Source organism: Diprion similis, chromosome 2 (genome assembly GCF_021155765.1).
Source record: "Diprion similis isolate iyDipSimi1 chromosome 2, iyDipSimi1.1, whole genome shotgun sequence".
In the NCBI taxonomy this organism is placed as follows: domain Eukaryota; kingdom Metazoa; phylum Arthropoda; class Insecta; order Hymenoptera; family Diprionidae; genus Diprion; species Diprion similis.
The window spans coordinates 19,181,307-19,198,325 of NC_060106.1; the positions used below are offsets into that span (position 1 = coordinate 19,181,307).

General features: G+C 36.3%; 3 protein-coding genes across 4 annotated transcripts; 2 read left to right on the forward strand and 1 right to left on the reverse strand.

Annotated features, from left to right (window-relative positions):
* Positions 1–996: 996 nt before the first annotated feature.
* On the reverse strand, positions 997–5,380 carry LOC124416379 (kinesin-like protein costa). The gene is made up of 2 exons (XM_046897378.1): positions 5,055–5,380; positions 997–4,852 (listed from the first exon to the last, which is right to left on the reverse strand). Exon 2 carries the CDS (start codon positions 4,770–4,772, stop codon positions 2,241–2,243), a length of 2,532 nt encoding a protein of 843 aa, XP_046753334.1. The 5' UTR covers positions 4,773–4,852; positions 5,055–5,380; the 3' UTR covers positions 997–2,240.
* Positions 5,381–5,627: 247 nt separating this feature from the next.
* Positions 5,628–10,417, forward strand: LOC124416381 (lipopolysaccharide-induced tumor necrosis factor-alpha factor-like). Of its 2 annotated transcripts, none has more exons than XM_046897384.1 (4): positions 5,628–5,748; positions 7,870–8,035; positions 8,353–8,647; positions 8,809–10,417. In XM_046897384.1, the coding sequence occupies exons 2-4, from the start codon at positions 7,873–7,875 to the stop codon at positions 8,909–8,911; spliced, it is 561 nt and encodes a 186-aa protein (XP_046753340.1). In that variant the 5' UTR covers positions 5,628–5,748; positions 7,870–7,872; the 3' UTR covers positions 8,912–10,417. The 2 variants fall into 2 exon arrangements, with proteins under 2 accessions (XP_046753340.1, XP_046753339.1); XM_046897383.1 differs by lacking the exon at positions 5,628–5,748 and adding an exon at positions 6,256–6,462.
* A 494-nt stretch (positions 10,418–10,911) lies between these two features.
* LOC124416295 (muskelin) lies at positions 10,912–15,470 on the forward strand. Its single transcript, XM_046897227.1, has 13 exons — positions 10,912–10,953; positions 11,361–11,626; positions 11,865–11,934; positions 12,053–12,195; positions 12,286–12,490; positions 12,812–13,004; positions 13,104–13,339; positions 13,409–13,689; positions 13,790–13,967; positions 14,087–14,290; positions 14,412–14,603; positions 14,689–14,931; positions 15,039–15,470. The coding sequence occupies exons 1-13, from the start codon at positions 10,912–10,914 to the stop codon at positions 15,276–15,278; spliced, it is 2,493 nt and encodes an 830-aa protein (XP_046753183.1). The 3' UTR covers positions 15,279–15,470.
* The last annotated feature ends 1,549 nt before the right edge of the window (positions 15,471–17,019 follow it).

Sequence of the window (17,019 nt, forward strand, 5' to 3'; positions counted from 1 at the left end):
CTTGGATTTCCGTTATATTACCTTTAGATAGTCATGGTGTACAGTTTAAGGTGAAAAAATTTCAGGCGCATCTGTACACATATAAGACCACTCGGATAGGATGGATTTGTGCAACGCAAGGTGATGATCGACGCGTTACAATATGCAGCGAATTCATCGTTCAAGCGAATCGATTGCGGATGAATAATCGATGCAACTGTTTCATCGCGCTACTTCCCTCAAATCTTACTGTCAAATCGAAGAATTCTTATACAGGCAACGTCTCTACTCGACGCGCTAGAATGAACTCGAATTATTGATGCTGTGCAAAATCTGCAGTAGGTATGCATACATTATAAAGCGATATATTGCACAGTGTTGATCTTTTGCATCCCGCGGTAAAACACCGCGATATCCGATCGTGTAATCGACTGCAAAAGCGATATCCTCAAATCGAAGCCTCTCATTCCATTGATCCACATAGTACCGATGATGGATTTGATTTACCATTCAAATAATAGTCATTATTTATAATTATATGATGTAATAACTCGATGCGTTTTTCTGCCAAATTTCTCATAGATATATGTCAGGATTGCGGAAAGCATAGTATGATGGTAGGAATTAATAAGCTGCAGAAAGATTGTCGGAAGATCCTACATTCTTTAGTTAGACGCCATATTTTGTCTAAACTAAACCTAGTATACCGTAGCAAAAATTATTAAACTGCCCCAACCAAATCACGATCGAGACGGTGACTGAAAATTTAAATTTGAAAACTCCGATGCATCATGGGTCGTATTTATGCAATAGCCTCCACCAATCGACGAGTTTTGCAAGCAGCACAAGAATCTATGCAGACATTTTTGCCGTCGGTAAAAAAGACTCAGGCTGCGATCGACTGTCGGTAACAGTTTGAAGTATAAGACTTAGAAGCACTCGATTATTGTTATAAACTTTTTTTCATATATTTTCCCTTTGGAAATGGACTTTTTCTATTTATGGGTACACACGGAATAAATTAACATAAGTTTATTTACAAAAAAATTATAATAAATAAGTTAAATACATTGGTTCAGGTGTCATGGATATGCTGCTCGTGGAGTGGCGATTACATTTCGTACAAATGTACATTATAAATATTTTTCGAAAATATATCTTAGATCATATTTTAAACTCATCTAGGGTATTGAAAATTATATACTATATTTTTTTTTTTTTTTTTCAGTTGCGTTCTAATTTCAATTGAATAACAATTAATATTGCATTGGATTAACAACATATTTCAACCGAGTAAACGATCAAAATGAAAGATTTTTGTGTAAAGAATTTCATAGAAAATTCTAGGTTTATAATGATGATATCAATACGTCAAACGACATAATATATGCACGTTTTATTACTTGTACGTGTCGCAAACTATTATCCTATGTTGTGATTATTGATTGCCTTTTGCAATGTTCGTTATGTATACTATATATATGTAGACTATGATTTTCCACATTCTAAATTTCGTTATACAACATTCAGGCAGTTTACTACTGTTACTGTAGTACTTTCAATTTTAATTGTTACACTAGTATTTGATAGTAATACAATTTTTAATTCTAAGAGTAGTACTAATTAGTTGAGTAATAAATGTGATGCGAGTTTCCATTATTTGTATCAAATAATTGAGTACACAAAATAAAAACTTCCTATTTTTTTATCCAATTGGACAGTCGAGTACAGTGGTATTATTAATTATGCCAAATTGTGAAAGCGTAATGCAGGAGTTTTGAAAGCCGAAAAATATTATTCTTAACTTGATTTATCCATCTAGTTGACTTGAATCGCTCTACAACTTTCGATTATTCACTTAGTTTGATACTAGGCTGCTACAATTAGAACACTTACATTTGTTTCACAGCTGCATTATACAAAATTAAGTCTAATTCACTTAATTTAAATTGTGGTAATTTCTATACTTTACTTTACTTGCTATATCCAGAGTACTGCAAATTATCAAACTTTTTGAGCAAAATTGATTCTCGTTAATATCGTAAGGGAAAAATAAAAACACCATAACATTTTTTTCCCTGTTCGCAAGAACAAAAGTAATAGAAAAAGAGGAGGAAAAAAGAATTAAAACTAAACCGATTGCTATGAGTATCACATACTTTGTATAAACTGTACATATAATACTTTTTTGCTGAATTCTAGCTTTAGTTTTTGATTCAGATGTTTGTTCGTTTGGTTTCTCAAATGATTTTGGCAGTCGTTCATTTGTGCCTTTTATCGGTATCGGTTGTTTTCTGTATAATCAGCTTATTTCTCTGCCTGGTCACTTTCGTCGTAGGCTGTGTGCTGGGGGCAATCTGTTTCAATCCTTGCTGAGGTATTTTAGCAGGACTAGCGGCTCGCGGATGAGTAGATCCTTTGAGTAGACCCTCGACGTCGGCGAGCCTCCGTCTCAAGCTTTTGTTCTCCCTCTTGCATCTAGCCATCTCAGAGTCCTTGTCGAGCCTGTCATGTCCTGAGCTGCTAGTTTCTTCGGCAAAATGGCGGAACATAAGATGCAACTTTTCTTCGTGTTCTCTTTGCATCAAAACGATCCTTCTCTCCGCTTCTAGCTTCGTTTGCTTCAGGGCGTTAGTCAGTGTCTGGATTCTCCACTCTTGGGTTTCTGCGTGAGCCTCTAGCTCCGCGGCCTGAATCTCCAGGTTCTTTGAACTTTCTTTCAAGTCGATCACTTTGAGAAAGTATTTGTAAAACAGAGTTCTCATCTCACCATCCGACAACTTCATCAATCTCTCCATCAGCATTTGCTCACCTTTTTCCCTCTTCACTTGATTCTCGTCAAAACACTTCCTGCCGCATATCATTTCGTTTTTATGCTCAATCATTGCATCAATAGCCTCTATCGTTTCCCCACATTCAAGCAGTTTTCTCTCCTCGACTATCGTAAGTGTTTTTTCCTTCTGAAATTTTTCATCCAAATCGCACTTCTCATCCACTAGACAGTCCCTGGTCCTCCTGAGATTTCTTATCTCGTGTCTCAGGGCTTCTTTCTCATCCGTATCAGCCGTTCTCTCCAGATCCATCGATTTCTCTTTCAGAACATGGTCCAGATGTGAAATTCTTGCGCTCACTTCAAGCAGGTTTTTTTTCTTGTCGGAACAATCGTTTTGCGATTTTGAATTCTTTCTCTCATCTTCGCTCTCAGACTGTATTTCCTTTAATTTTGAAGCTGTTAGGTTGTACTTCTCCTCCAATTCCCTTATCTTTCTCTGATCTTGAACCAGCTCATTCTCCAGCTGCTTTTTGTGCTCGTCTTCTTTTTTCAACTGCCTCTTCAGCTTCTCCATTTGCTTCTTGGACGAATTTAACGAACTCTCAAGCTCCAACACTTTCTTCGCAGAGTCGCCAGCAATCTGTTTTATCATCTCAATATCCATCAATCGTTTTTCATAGTGAATTGCCATGTGTTTGTATAATTCAATTTCCTTCTTATGCGCTGATTTATCCTCGGTATCTTTGTACAACGAGGCATTTTCTGCCTGAGCAAGTTGCGTCCTAGTGTTATAGTACTCCTCTTCAAGCTTGCTTCGTTTTCGTTGAAACTTTTGCTTGGCGCTTGCTCTAGCGTCGGAATTCTTAATCATGTCAGCTATGAACTGTTCCTTTATTTGTATTGTATTCTGAAGTTCCTCTATGCGTTTATGCGCCCCTTCCAAATCCGACTGAATTTTTTTCACCTGCGTTTGCTTCGCCTCATTGGTGAGGGTCAAATTTTTCAACACTTTGATCGGCTCTGGATCTTCGTCGGAATTTTTAATCGTCTCGATCAACAAGTCCGGGGAATGCGTTTCTTTCTGCATTTTGATGACATTAACGTTGTTGTCGAGTCTAAAATCAACTTCTCGATTTTCCAGCGTATTAGCGGCAATGAGTGCTGACAATTGGTGGTTAAAATTAGTATCTTGAGACTGTTTATATCCGCCGTTGAATGCCAATACTCCATTGCACATATCCGAACCCGGGAGCATGGAGTTTCTCCTTGAAGTAGGATTTCTGATAGGAGTTGGCTTGACTATTGGCACATAGTCATTACCGTTATTCAGAGATTCTGCGGCAGAGGTGTCAATGATAATGTCCATCTTCCTGAACTCATCTTTTTTCGAATCAATAACATTATCCGTATCGCATTTAAATTTATTCATCAGCTCGTCAAGCTTGTCAAGGAAATCCGGATTCTCAGAACTTATATCGCTTTCCTCTTCGGACAAATCCTCCGTCTCAGAGTTGCAGCTGCTGTCAGACTCGTTCCTGAACTCCGCACGAGTCGCAGACTCGTCTGTTTTCTCATCGGTTTCCGTCACCTCTTCTATTCTCTCCAAAGACCTTCTGGCGACATCTGCGAAGCCTTGCAAACTCGCTGTGTCGTCGCTGGCTATGCATTCTTCGTACTCTTGCTTCATACAGAGCCATTGCTCTATCTGATCCTGTTCGGTATGCGGCAGTATGTTGCTGGTCACGAGTTTATTGAACAAACCTTCCGCGTTGGAGACCAACTTGGACCATTGAGTAGCCGCAAATTCAAGCCTGAATAAGTCTGCACTGGAACTCCGCTCTCCAGATGTTCCGACCTCGATGTCCAGCGTCTCCTGTACCTCCTCGCCGGTGTGCTTGTGCTCCTCGTCCTGCTGTTCCCTGGGATGTCTGAAGACTTGTACTTCCTCGATGTACTGATTGTAGCATTGTCGATTGTCCAGGATTCCCTGATGGTGAATCCATGGACCGTAATGCATCATATCGAACTGCTTTTGAGGTTGGCAAGGTCAGAATGGACTGAACTTTACGATCAACGTTCGTGACCCCGTTCAAGAGATTCCTGTAAGATTGAAATGAATAGTCGAAAGAAGGAAAACAAACAATAAATTCATTTTTAACGTGGCAATGATATTGCATAGTTGCGTGTCAAAAAAGGGTAAAATTTCAAGTAACAGACTTATTGATTATCGCAATAGAAAAATGTTTGCTGTGATGAAAAGTTCGGCTAACGATGAATCAGATGAAAATAAAGAAAAACTTACAGGTTTAGCGATACCCATGTGTCTGATTCCACGATTTGGAAATATCTTTGCGGCTTTTTCAAATTCAACGCACGTTTACTGGTCACGGTCGAGTTTGCACTGGTACGAGGTAAATCATTTTCGATCGAAACCGCGGATTGTAATCCCGAGCCACGTTGGTGGTAAAATTTACCGTGCAAAACGGGATTGTGAGATCAAAATCTGGCTGTCTTAATTAAAAAGAGTCATAAAAATCTATTCGTTATATGTCTGAATGACGAAGGAAATCCTCGGGTAAATCAATAATATTTACTACAGATAGAGCCTGCCTGTCTTTCCGCGTATCGTATATTACGTTTTGCCATGTTGGTAGACTTGGTGATTCTCGATCTTATCTCGTCTATGTTTAAATTGCGTGGAGTTGGTAGCGCCGCAAGTACTCGGTCATCGACCAATCAGCATCGCTGTAGAGAACTCTCGAAGGACCTGAAGCTGGCAACAAATGGACCGCGTAGAGAGATGATCAGTGGCGTAGAATCACCAAATGTCGATCGAGTTGTGCTGGCGTGTGTGACGAGTTGCCTATCATCGTGTGTGTCCGTGTGTATACAGTTCTGTGAATACCCTATGGGATGCAATGAGCTAACGAAATTTCCCATCAAGTAAAACCGGATTGATTTTTTATTTCTGGTTGACAACGCAGCTGCAGATTCACGTAAGTCGCAACATTGCAAACTATGATAAAGTTGGGAAAAACCGCAAAGAGAATAAGAACAAGTTTTGACAATTATATTTGACACATGTGCGAAACAAAAATAACAATGAATCAAAACCACCATGGCCCTCGACGATTCGATTGAGTTTTTATTTCTCTTGCCTAATGACGTACAGTTCTCGGAATTTTGTCATCGATATTTCACCCCTAACAAAATAATGGCAAGAATAATCTGGTCGTTATTTTATTTTTATCGAATTCGTAGGACCTTGAAAAATCCGGGTTGTAAAATTCATCGGTATGCATAAAGCATTGTCGACTACGATCCGCTGCATAGCTCAAGTGGAACGATGTGTGCCGCTGATATCTATACGTATTATGGAGATCAGTAATGTCTCTGCGTTATTGCATATTAGATACATAATCAGCTGCGTGTCCACACAATTTTCATGGAACCAATTTGTGACCGAAGAAGCGAAGTGTTCATAGACGTCATCGGGAGAGTCTCGCGATTACGTGAGATTCTAGTGTTATATCGTTAAACCATATTAATAACGGTTAGGTGATTCGACGGTGACGTATTTTCCACGCTGGTAGGCGTTTTTACACTTACTAATTGAACAGACGGTCACCTAAGTAGTCGATTTCATTTCAACTTCGACGGCCGAAGCACAAGGAAGATAATTTCAGCAGAGCTCAAATTTTTACAACCACGTATGTTTTAGCTGGTATATGCCAGTATTAGTTATCGCCTATTTTCATCGATTTTTAAGTTTTTTTTCTTTTTTAACAAATGAATTATACTTGTCGCAGTTTCAAAACTGCACCTTTGCTTCTGGATTAAAATCTTACCTCTAGTTAGGCTGCCGAGCGATTGAATTGGAAGCAAAAAACATGTGCTTTATTAAACTTGAAGTATGTTTACATATGTTGCAAAAAAATATTGTTGCTAATCAAGAAGAACCTTTGGATCAATATAAATAAACTTAAGTGGCTTGGAGAGCTAATACAGTTAGCAAATAATTTAAATCGTATAATTTTCATATTTGACAATATTTTCCTTGTTGGCTCATACTAAACCTAATCGTATTCTGGGAAAAGATAATTTTAATGAGGAAAAGATTCTCCATTTAAATATACGATTTTGCTGATGGATTTTTACAATACAACTGTGATAACTGTGTAAGCAATCATATTTCGTCCGAAGTATTTTTCATTTGAACCATCATTTGCTATTTCTGCATCGATTGAAATGCAAAGAGCATAAATTTTGAAACTGCAGACAGTGATTTTTTTTTTTCTTCCATTTTAACCTTGTTCTCAATGAGCGTAAAGAAATAGTGTCTTTGTTATTAGTAACAAACAAGCGCTACTTCAACTTTGTAGTATATAGACATTTATATACACACAATTCTTTCCCAACAATTACTAACAACTTTCTATTCACACTCGCTCATTCATCAATATTCATATCGAATGGTGTATTACGTAGGAAACATGAGCAAACTGTAAACCTCACAGTAGTAATGAATTTTGTTACTTATTAAAAGAGGAAGTTAGATTAGTGGGGCAGTTAGTGATTGACTGCTGAATATATGCCGGTTGAAGTAAGTAATGTTAACGTGACGAAACATCAGGGAACAATTCGCTATCTTGCAATTTTATAATGACTGATTGACTGGGTGTTTGGTACAATACGGTTTACTAAATTTTAGACAATTCTAACGGTGCGAAGTAACAATTATTCCTAAACATGCATCGTTACAGTAACGCTACTTAACTTCAACCACGTCCAAATATCTGTTCATATTCACACAAAGTAGGAAAAAAACTGCTTCAAATTCCATAGAATTGAAGTAACAAACGTTGAAATTGATTCTAGACTTAGAAACTTGAGGTTTCAAAATTGATTGTTTCATTCTAGATTTGAAAACAGTAGTGATTTCAATGGACGATAGTTGAGTTTCTTACATTATTGCCGACACGCTTAACTATCTGATATGCTGATAGTACAAGGAAAAAAAAAAAAAAAACAGTACATGCATAGAATTATGTGACTGATTACAAAAATTGTATAGTAAGCAACTGCGGTCAAAAGGATAAGCATTACCTTTTTTACAGAAAATGGAGAAAAATCAACTGATGGGAAGTGGATTACCACCACCAACTGCTCCACCCTCATATGACGAAGCTGTCGCCAATACCGCTGCAGGACCTCGCCTTTATCCTCCACCTTCTTCCGCTCCGTACCCAACAGCTGACACAGCGATGCCATTGCCTGGATCTTGTATGTTTTCACATTGTATCATTCTTTCAGTCTTCTCAATTCAGCTTATTTCACTTTTCAAAATTGTGACACTTATTCCCTGAATTCCCTTCCCTTGAATGGTACAAATGTGTAAATTGATGAAATATCTCATATGAAAATTGTAATAAATATACCTTAAGTAATGTCTGAATTAAACAGAGAGAAAAAGAATAACTCATTTTGGATTATGTACATTTGTAACGATAGAGAGCTTTAGAATTTTTGTCAGCAGAAAAATTTTCTCTGCTAAAAGACATTCAACATCGACGATGAACGGCTACATTGTTTTTTTACAGACAATCCACCGCCAGCAGCAATGCCAATGCCAATGCCAATGCCAGAGACACACAGTCAACCGCAATCATTCCAGCCACGACCTGCCGCTCCATATCCTCAACAACAAAACACAGCTCCACAGTCTTATGTGACACCTGCTCAGATACAAGTTGTTCAACGAACAGTTACTTATGCAGTTGGACCAAACCCAATAAAAATGTTGTGTCCTAATTGTCGGGCAGATATAAAAACAACTACGGTATCGGAACATCAAACGAACGCTCACATCTGTTGCATAATTTTATGTTTACTTGGGTAAGTATTAGACATTTTACGTGTTTAAGAGTTTCAGCTGCTGATCATATCTTGTATATTATTCACGTTTAATGCTGCTCCTCTAAACTGACCTGGTTTCATAAAATTTGGTCAGTTTGATGCAATGATTGATTTACCAAAGCTGATTTGTTACATTTCAGGTGTTGCTTGTGTTCATGTTTGCCGTATTGCAGTAATGCATTTGTCAATATTCACCATTCGTGTCCCAACTGTAAGGCTTACATCGGCACATATAAGGCTTAAATTTCGTGATTGTCACAATAGTTAAGTTTAACCTTGGAGTAGTGGAATAATTATTCTACAGTTACAGATCGAGGTGAAACCTTGGCCGTTTTTGACTAGGAAGAACATGTACTGTTCTTTATATATTTATATATATATATATAGATGTTAAACATTCAATCATAGACGTAGAAATTTTCTTTTATATAAATTCTATTAGAGATAGATGGAACGTATAATTTTGTAATCCCAATTATTTCTACAATTGCTTATCCTTTCGATGAATGTTTGTAGAATTCTTGAAAAACGTTCAATTGATGCAAAACGCATTCCGTTGATTCTGAAACAATCTCGCTTCATTGCCATTGGGAATATTCAGAGGTTGATTGAGCTGATCTGAGCTTTTCTTGTATACGTAAATCCTTGCCGATAAGAATTGATAGTCAAAAGAAAAGATTGTTATTGACACCTCATTTGCCCTATATTCACTATTGTTACTGGACATTAGGTTTCTTGATTTAGTCGTACCGAAAATAGTTTGGTGATTCATTGTATGGGAACACAGAATTCTTGCATTCTGGTTGCCCATTACATTTTACTATGCGCATAAAATCAAACTCACACGGTGAAACTACTACTAGTTTCATTTTTGATAATTCTTTCTTTTTTGCGTATGTACAAAAGTATTGAGTATTTGAAGAACACTGCATTTTCGTCGAATCCGAAGAATACAAGCGTAAGCAAACATAAAGAAAATGACCAGTGAAAATGCACCGCTTTTACTTTACTCTGCTGGTTTATAAGTTTTGTGCTAGATACTTGATCGTTAAACATTTACAGGAGTCTTGGAAATTGAGTGAATAGTAAATACTATATCTGTATCAGGATGTTGGTTGATAATACAGTGTTTGTTGACGTACTTGCAAATTGTTGCGCCACACGTGATTCGTTATGCGAATATCTAATTACAAAAAAAGTGTGTCTTTTAGCAACTTCTATTCAGCTCACAGAAATATTTCCACCTCTCATATCAACGAGGCGGATAAAAATGTGAAAATCACATGTGTGTTTAGTTGAATGTTAAAAGGGCTGTGAGAAATTGAATGTTTGGAGAGGATGTGGCCTGTGTACCCTGCTGTTATTTTTCAAAGAAACATGTATTAAACATAAGTTTTATATTTTTATATTAAGCCTTTTTGATTGTTCGTATTCAAAGATTTTGACAAAAAATATTTCGACGTATTAAATTGGATACGAATATCTAAACTGCTTGCAATTAGGAAGTAAGTGCGTATGTATATATAATTTGAAGAGGAAGTAAAAAAAAACTACCAATTTGGTCCGGGTTTAATTTTTATTAAACAACAGGCCATTCTATCTATGTTATCATCAGTTTTCCATTCATTTTCGACTTCATTGATCAGCTGTGAAGTTTTTATTTTTCTACTTCAAACGAGATATGTATAACTAAGTGTTCAATGCTAGTTATAAGTCTGCATTCATAGGTAAAAATTTACTTTGTTAAGAGAAAAATTACAAAGACATCGGACATACGAACAATACTATAAAAAAGTATAAGTTAGACCAAACTTTGATGGTGCATTGAAACTACCTGCAGTACAGTAATTAAAATCACACCAAAATTTATTGTTGGCCATGAAAGATCGATAAAATATTAATTACTCATACTGTCTACTACTAATATGTAAACTGTTATTAAATCTGACACAATTATGGCGCTAATCATTCTGTTCATGTTTCGATTAAGCATTAACGGCTTGGTCTTAAATTCAAGACAGACATGATGCGCGAAGAAAAGGCTGTACCAAAAGATTAAATCGTATTTTATATACAATTAATAATAAGAAGATATGATGTTGTCAGACTGAAAGCCTCTGGTAAATCGATGGTACTGTCTGATCATTGTGATACGAAAGGAAAGGAAATAAATGAAGGAAATAGACGATCGTAATAAGTGAGAAATATCTGTAATAACAATATTTGTTGTCTATACACGGCCAATGGGGTATTGGAAGTATCTGATCTTTGTGTATAATCTATCAGTAGGTGTACATAATCGTCATCTCAATAAATAAATGAATATATTATTTAATATAATATTAATTCTTCAGGCGTAATGTCTTGACTAAATTTTTCCCTCCAAATTATTTGTTTATTTTAAACTCATCCAAAGTTTTATTTTAAGTTTATTACAAGGTTCGCATTCGCATTCGAATTTACTAATGAAATTTATTGGAATACGTAAAATTGTATCAAGAAACAGTGTCAGTCGGTATCCCGAGGCATTTTCCATTCCGCTAGTCATGATCGAATCGAATTAAGGTATACGCGGTATTTTACGTTTCCTCGAAAAATCAAAGCTGACGCCTAGAGGAATGAGAGCAACCAATAACGATCCGTTGTGACGCATTTAATTTCGACCATAGAATAGAAACAAAATTTCCTCTAGTATCAGCTGCTGATTGCGGTCAAATCGCAGAGTCATACTAAATATTCAAAACGTTTCACCGGTGAGATCGTAGTGCCGCGTTACACATGTGGATGTAACAAATACGTTTGTACATACATACATATCCGAGTTATAAATTTCGGAACTTCGAAAAGGTTATGTCACTCGTGCAGCAATATGGCGGCGTGTGAAAGTGAAGATTTTCAGAAGGTTTTGGAGTATAGAATTTTCAAATGCTCCAGCTACTCGTCGACCTACGTACCTGAGTAAGTATTTGAATTATCGACGCTGTTAAATGAGGCAGAATCGTAGTGTGTCATCGAGCCGGCATCCGTCCACGACACGTACAAATTTTACTGCGCGTTCTTAACCTCAAACGAAAGCATTTTCTGTCAAGGACAACGCGCTCGGTTTCATTTAAACAAGACGATGCATGGTCTCAACGCCAAACGGCGCATGCAGGATAAATGAATGGCTTATTAACCTTATTTCACATGTTTTCAGGAATATTCTCGTCGACGTACCATCGGATCAATCGTCTCGCTGGTCCTCTGACAATGACAATCATCCCCAGGTATTACATGCAGTGTGACAACGATGATTCACCCTCTCTATTACGCAATCTTAGCATTATTGAAATCTACACCCTTGGCTTACTGTAACACGAGTTTTTTTTTACTGATCTATTGCAGTTTCTCATTCTCAAACTCCAACGCCAGTCCATCGTCAAAACAATCACGTTTGGTAAATATGAAAAAACTCATGTTTGTAACATCAAGAAATTCAAAGTTTTCGGTGGACTTGAACCGGAGAATATGATGGAGCTACTAGAAAGGTGAGACGCGCTCTTCAGGCGTAATTCAATTAAACAATAAATGATTCTGTTTTACCAAAACTCGTTTTTCACATTTCGTTTTTCTTTCAGTGGTTTGAAAAACGACTCTATGCCAGAAACATTCGACCTTAAACATGTGGTCGGAAATGACGAGAACTACTTTCCGATTAAGTATCTGAAAATTCTTCCCCTGCAATCCTGGGGCCCCAGTTTTAACTTTTCTATCTGGCATGTGCAACTCGCGGGAGTCGATGACCAGAAACTTGTCAGAAGTAGCATCGAATGGTTTAATTCTGTATGTATTTTGGTATCACTTTTGTAAGACATTCTAGAACATTTTTTCACATCCATTTAGCCAATTTAGGTACCTTAGATAAAATATAACTTTCCAGTAACAGCAGGTTAGATACTAAGATAATACCAACGTTTTTATTTCGCTGGACAGAGTGGCTGCGAAACCTGAAACCGTAGATGTCCTTTAAATATAACGAAGTAATAATTAAGCACAGTTATTTTCTAAAATTTGCTTATTCGAAAAATTCCTACCACAGAATTTCATTGTTTACACTCGTTTGTCTTTTTGTTGCTTTAATTTATTTGTAACAAATTATTGTAGTACCGTCAGAAAGAGGTGATAAGACTGTGTATGAAGCATTTTCGCCGTTTGGAACAACCGGAAATTGTCGATACTCTGCAAAGAGTGACTGGGGTGAATCTTGAGGATTCCAGACTGTCAACATTGTATGATATATTGGTAACCAAGGGGGATCACTGCCAGGCCGAAAGATTTATTAGCAACGCTGTAAACAGTAAGTTTCTGGTATTTATTGAGGTTTTTCAAAAACCAAATATGGTAATAAAAAATTTTCATCCTTCATCCATGAAAACTTTGTAATTTTTCGATTCAGCGGGTCTTTTGAATGAGTATATAAATGCTCAGGCTTACCGAGCTATATGGACAAAAATATTTTCCAAGGAACCAAAACCTGGAATGAGGGGTGGGCATCAAATGGTTTTGGACCCATCGGCAGAAGCATTGTACCTGTTCGGTGGCTGGGATGGAAATCAAGATTTGGCTGATCTTTGGACCTATAATGTATCAACTGACAAATGGCATCTCATTTGCAAAGACACAGAGGCAGTGGTTAGTCAATGATCAAGGTCTCGCAATATTAAGTTGTAGGATCTGCGACTAACATAAGCCATATTTCAGGGTGGTCCTACCGCCCGGTCTTGTCACAAAATGTGTTTGGACCCAGAAAGGCGTCAGTTGTTCACTTTGGGACGATATTTAGACACTCAATATCGCTCGCCGGAAAATCTGAAGAGTGATTTTTACGTTTATGATATTGAGTCTGATAAGTGGACGCAGATTTCGGAAGATACCGGAGCCGTCGGTGGTCCTCAATTGATTTTCGATCACCAAATGTCTATGGATGTCGCCAAGAGAACTATCTATATTTTTGGTGGACGTGTTCTTGTCCCATCAGTTGTGTGAGTGAAACTTACATCGCAAGTGAAAAGGAAATATTGCCTCAGATAAAATAAATTCCAAACAATTTTTCAATCTATCTTATCATTTTGCTTCCTCCAGGGTCGACGATAACCACGGAGTTTTACCAAACATGACAGAACCAGTATTTTCTGGATTGTATTCCTACCATGTGCCAACTGGAACTTGGAATCGACTCGCTTGTGATATCGCGAGACCAAGTCCACCTAATATACCTACAATCAGATCCAGAGTTGGACATTCCATGTTATTTCATCCGGTACGTCACTTCTTGTTTGTTGGATTTTGGAAAATAAATAAAATCGTAGTTGCTTATCGAACAATGTAATTGGCAATGAGTGGCTCTATCATTTATAACCACGCAAAAAAAATTTCTAGGAATACAGAAAACTATATATATTTGCGGGACAGAGGAGTAAAGAGTATCTAAACGATTTTTTTACCTTCGAAGTCGACACCGAGACATTGGAACACATCAATCTCAGTGACTTGGGAAACCGAGATTCAAATCATGTTCCTGCCGCTGGTTTTACTCAGAGAGCTACCATCGATCCTGAACTTGGCGAGATTTACGTTTTATCTGTAAATACGAACAATCTTCTTTTTCTTTAAGACTCTATCAACTGATTTCAGCTATTGGTGATTGTTTCATATTAAGAGTCAATGGAAAATTTCAGCGTTTACAGATGAATCTTACTTACAGGGTCTGAGCAAAGACAAAGAGAAGAGAGATGACAATGTTCAAAATTCTCTGTGGGTCTACAACATTAAAGAGAATCGATGGTCTTGCATATATCGTAATGAAAACGTTGGTGAAAAGTATTGGAATAGTATGCAGGATCATGAGCCTTGCCCTAGATTTGCCCATCAGCTTGTATACGATCATATTCAAAAGGTGAGCCATGCTGATTAAAATATTCAAGACGAACTCTGTTTTCAGCTTCGACCGTTACTATTTCATTACGTTTCATGTGCCGCAGGTCCATTACTTATTTGGAGGCAATCCAGGGCGCCTTTGTCTGCCAAAATTGAGGCTGGATGATTTTTGGCAATTGGAACTTTGCAGACCCTCCCACGAACAGATTTTGAGGAAATGCAAGCTGATAATAAGGAAGCACAAATTTGAAGAACTCGCTATAAAGAATAGCATCGAGGCTCTCGAGTACCTGCAGACACAAGTATACGAAATCATTGATCATGCCGATCCGGAGCAAACTAAAGAGGTATAAATCGTGTTTTAGACATTATATACGTCAACTTTTGGCTGTCTTGTTTTTTCTGTTTGCAAAATATCAAGCTTAATATAGTAGTGATATTTGTTGTATCGTAGTTCCAGTTACTGGCTTCAGTTCTTTTCCGAGAGCAAGAAAGAAGCATGGATGACAGTTTAGATCTGGATTCAACATCCAGCACTAGTTCCAGTGATCGAATTGGTTCAGTGATGCCAAAGAATTTTACGATGCGCGACATTCACGTTCGCCGTACAGAATTGTTTGATGAACTTACCAAATTTTTTCCTGAAAATTTAACTCAGCCTCGAGCAAATCTTATAGACCTTTTGCCATTGTGATATTTTTAACCTGGTCAATGTACTTAAAAGTCATACTAATTTCACGATTATTTCTCGATTCAGACACCAAAATCATACTTGGCTTATGTTTTCTTTATTGTATGTATAATTCAACAACAACAGGTAACAGACTGTTGGTCTTTTCGTTTAACGGGTATAATATCGAAGTCACGTGTTATTTATAATATTTTATTTTCATATTTAGCTCGTACAATTTTGTTTCAAGATTACTACTGTGAAATGAAAAATGAAAAATTACGAACAGTTTCAGTTCGTCATTCGTTATTTTTATACATACACATAGCGATAATAATAACGTTTGAAAGATTCATTTCTGCAAGTAGTTTCGAAATAATGATGATAGTCATGCTTCACTTTTTGATTATTTTTCATGAAGACTGTAATATTACATTTTATACGATAATTTGTATCACTATATATAACTTTAGAAATTTGCTTTAACTCTCTTTATACATCGACTGTATCATCCTGTTATTCAGCTCCGGTTTTACAATCGATTGAACTGTATGAAGAAAAAGATTTGTCCGAAACCCGCACCTTTTCTCGCAATCAGTCAACTTTAATTTTCCATTCTAATTTATGTTCTACCTTGTATTCGGTGTGTTCGTAATTTTTAAAATGCATTGAAGAAAATACCGCAGTTTTTGTTTTTGTTCTTTTTTTTTTGTCGTATTACGTCAAACGAAACTGACCATTCACATGTTGAAGGCAATTTTATTTTTACTTTCAACAGATTTTTATTTTTACAATTGCGAACTGTTATCATTATTAATACTTGTTTACTTTTATCATTTTGTCCGCAACCCTAAATCTCTATTAATTTTCGATTTACATGCTTATAGTACTGAAACTGTACAATTATATAACAATTATTTGCCTCTCTGGTCTTTGCAACTTGTTATTAGTAATACCTGCTCGAACCTGAAGTGCAGAAGACAATGATCTAAAACTGATGATATATATTGTCTAGATGTGTATTTATAAAAAAAGTTATAAATTTACTTTAAATATTTATGTGTACAGTGGTTTTATTATAAAATTGATCTTAAGCTTCCGCTTGCCATAATAATGAGTTGTTAATAGACTATTACGAATAAGCTGTAATAATAATAAGATAACAATAATAGAATTGATAATAACAAAAATACAAATAATTAACATTTTATATTGCGTAGCTTTGTAAATATTTTTCATTAAGTTTTCTGTCGATATCGATTCTCTGTAATGTAACCGACATAATTTATACAATAATACATATACACATTATATATATGTTGTATATGATCACAATTTAACTGTTATAAGATAACGTTGATGTGTACACAAGAATTAAGTTTTTGGCATAATAACGCACTTACTGCTAAATAATCATATGTAAAAATTTGTTAAATGTCTCATCCATATATTTCGTAATTTAAAGGTAGTAAAACGAAAAATTGAAACTTATGTTTTCATTACTCGCGACGTGGCTATATCGGTGGGTTTTTTTTTACACCTAAAAGCTACGACACATTATTTTTATGTAAATCTGTTGTCTATTAAACACAAGCATCGCGTTCAATAGTAGCGTGTAGTAATTTTTCACAATTGCATGAATTGTATGTACATGTAATGTAAGTTCTATTTATATTTCATATTGTTTAGGGACACAAAAAATACATAAAAATGTGGGGTATTTTTTAAAAAGTGGAATATATATCTCAAGTTTAATTAATCAATA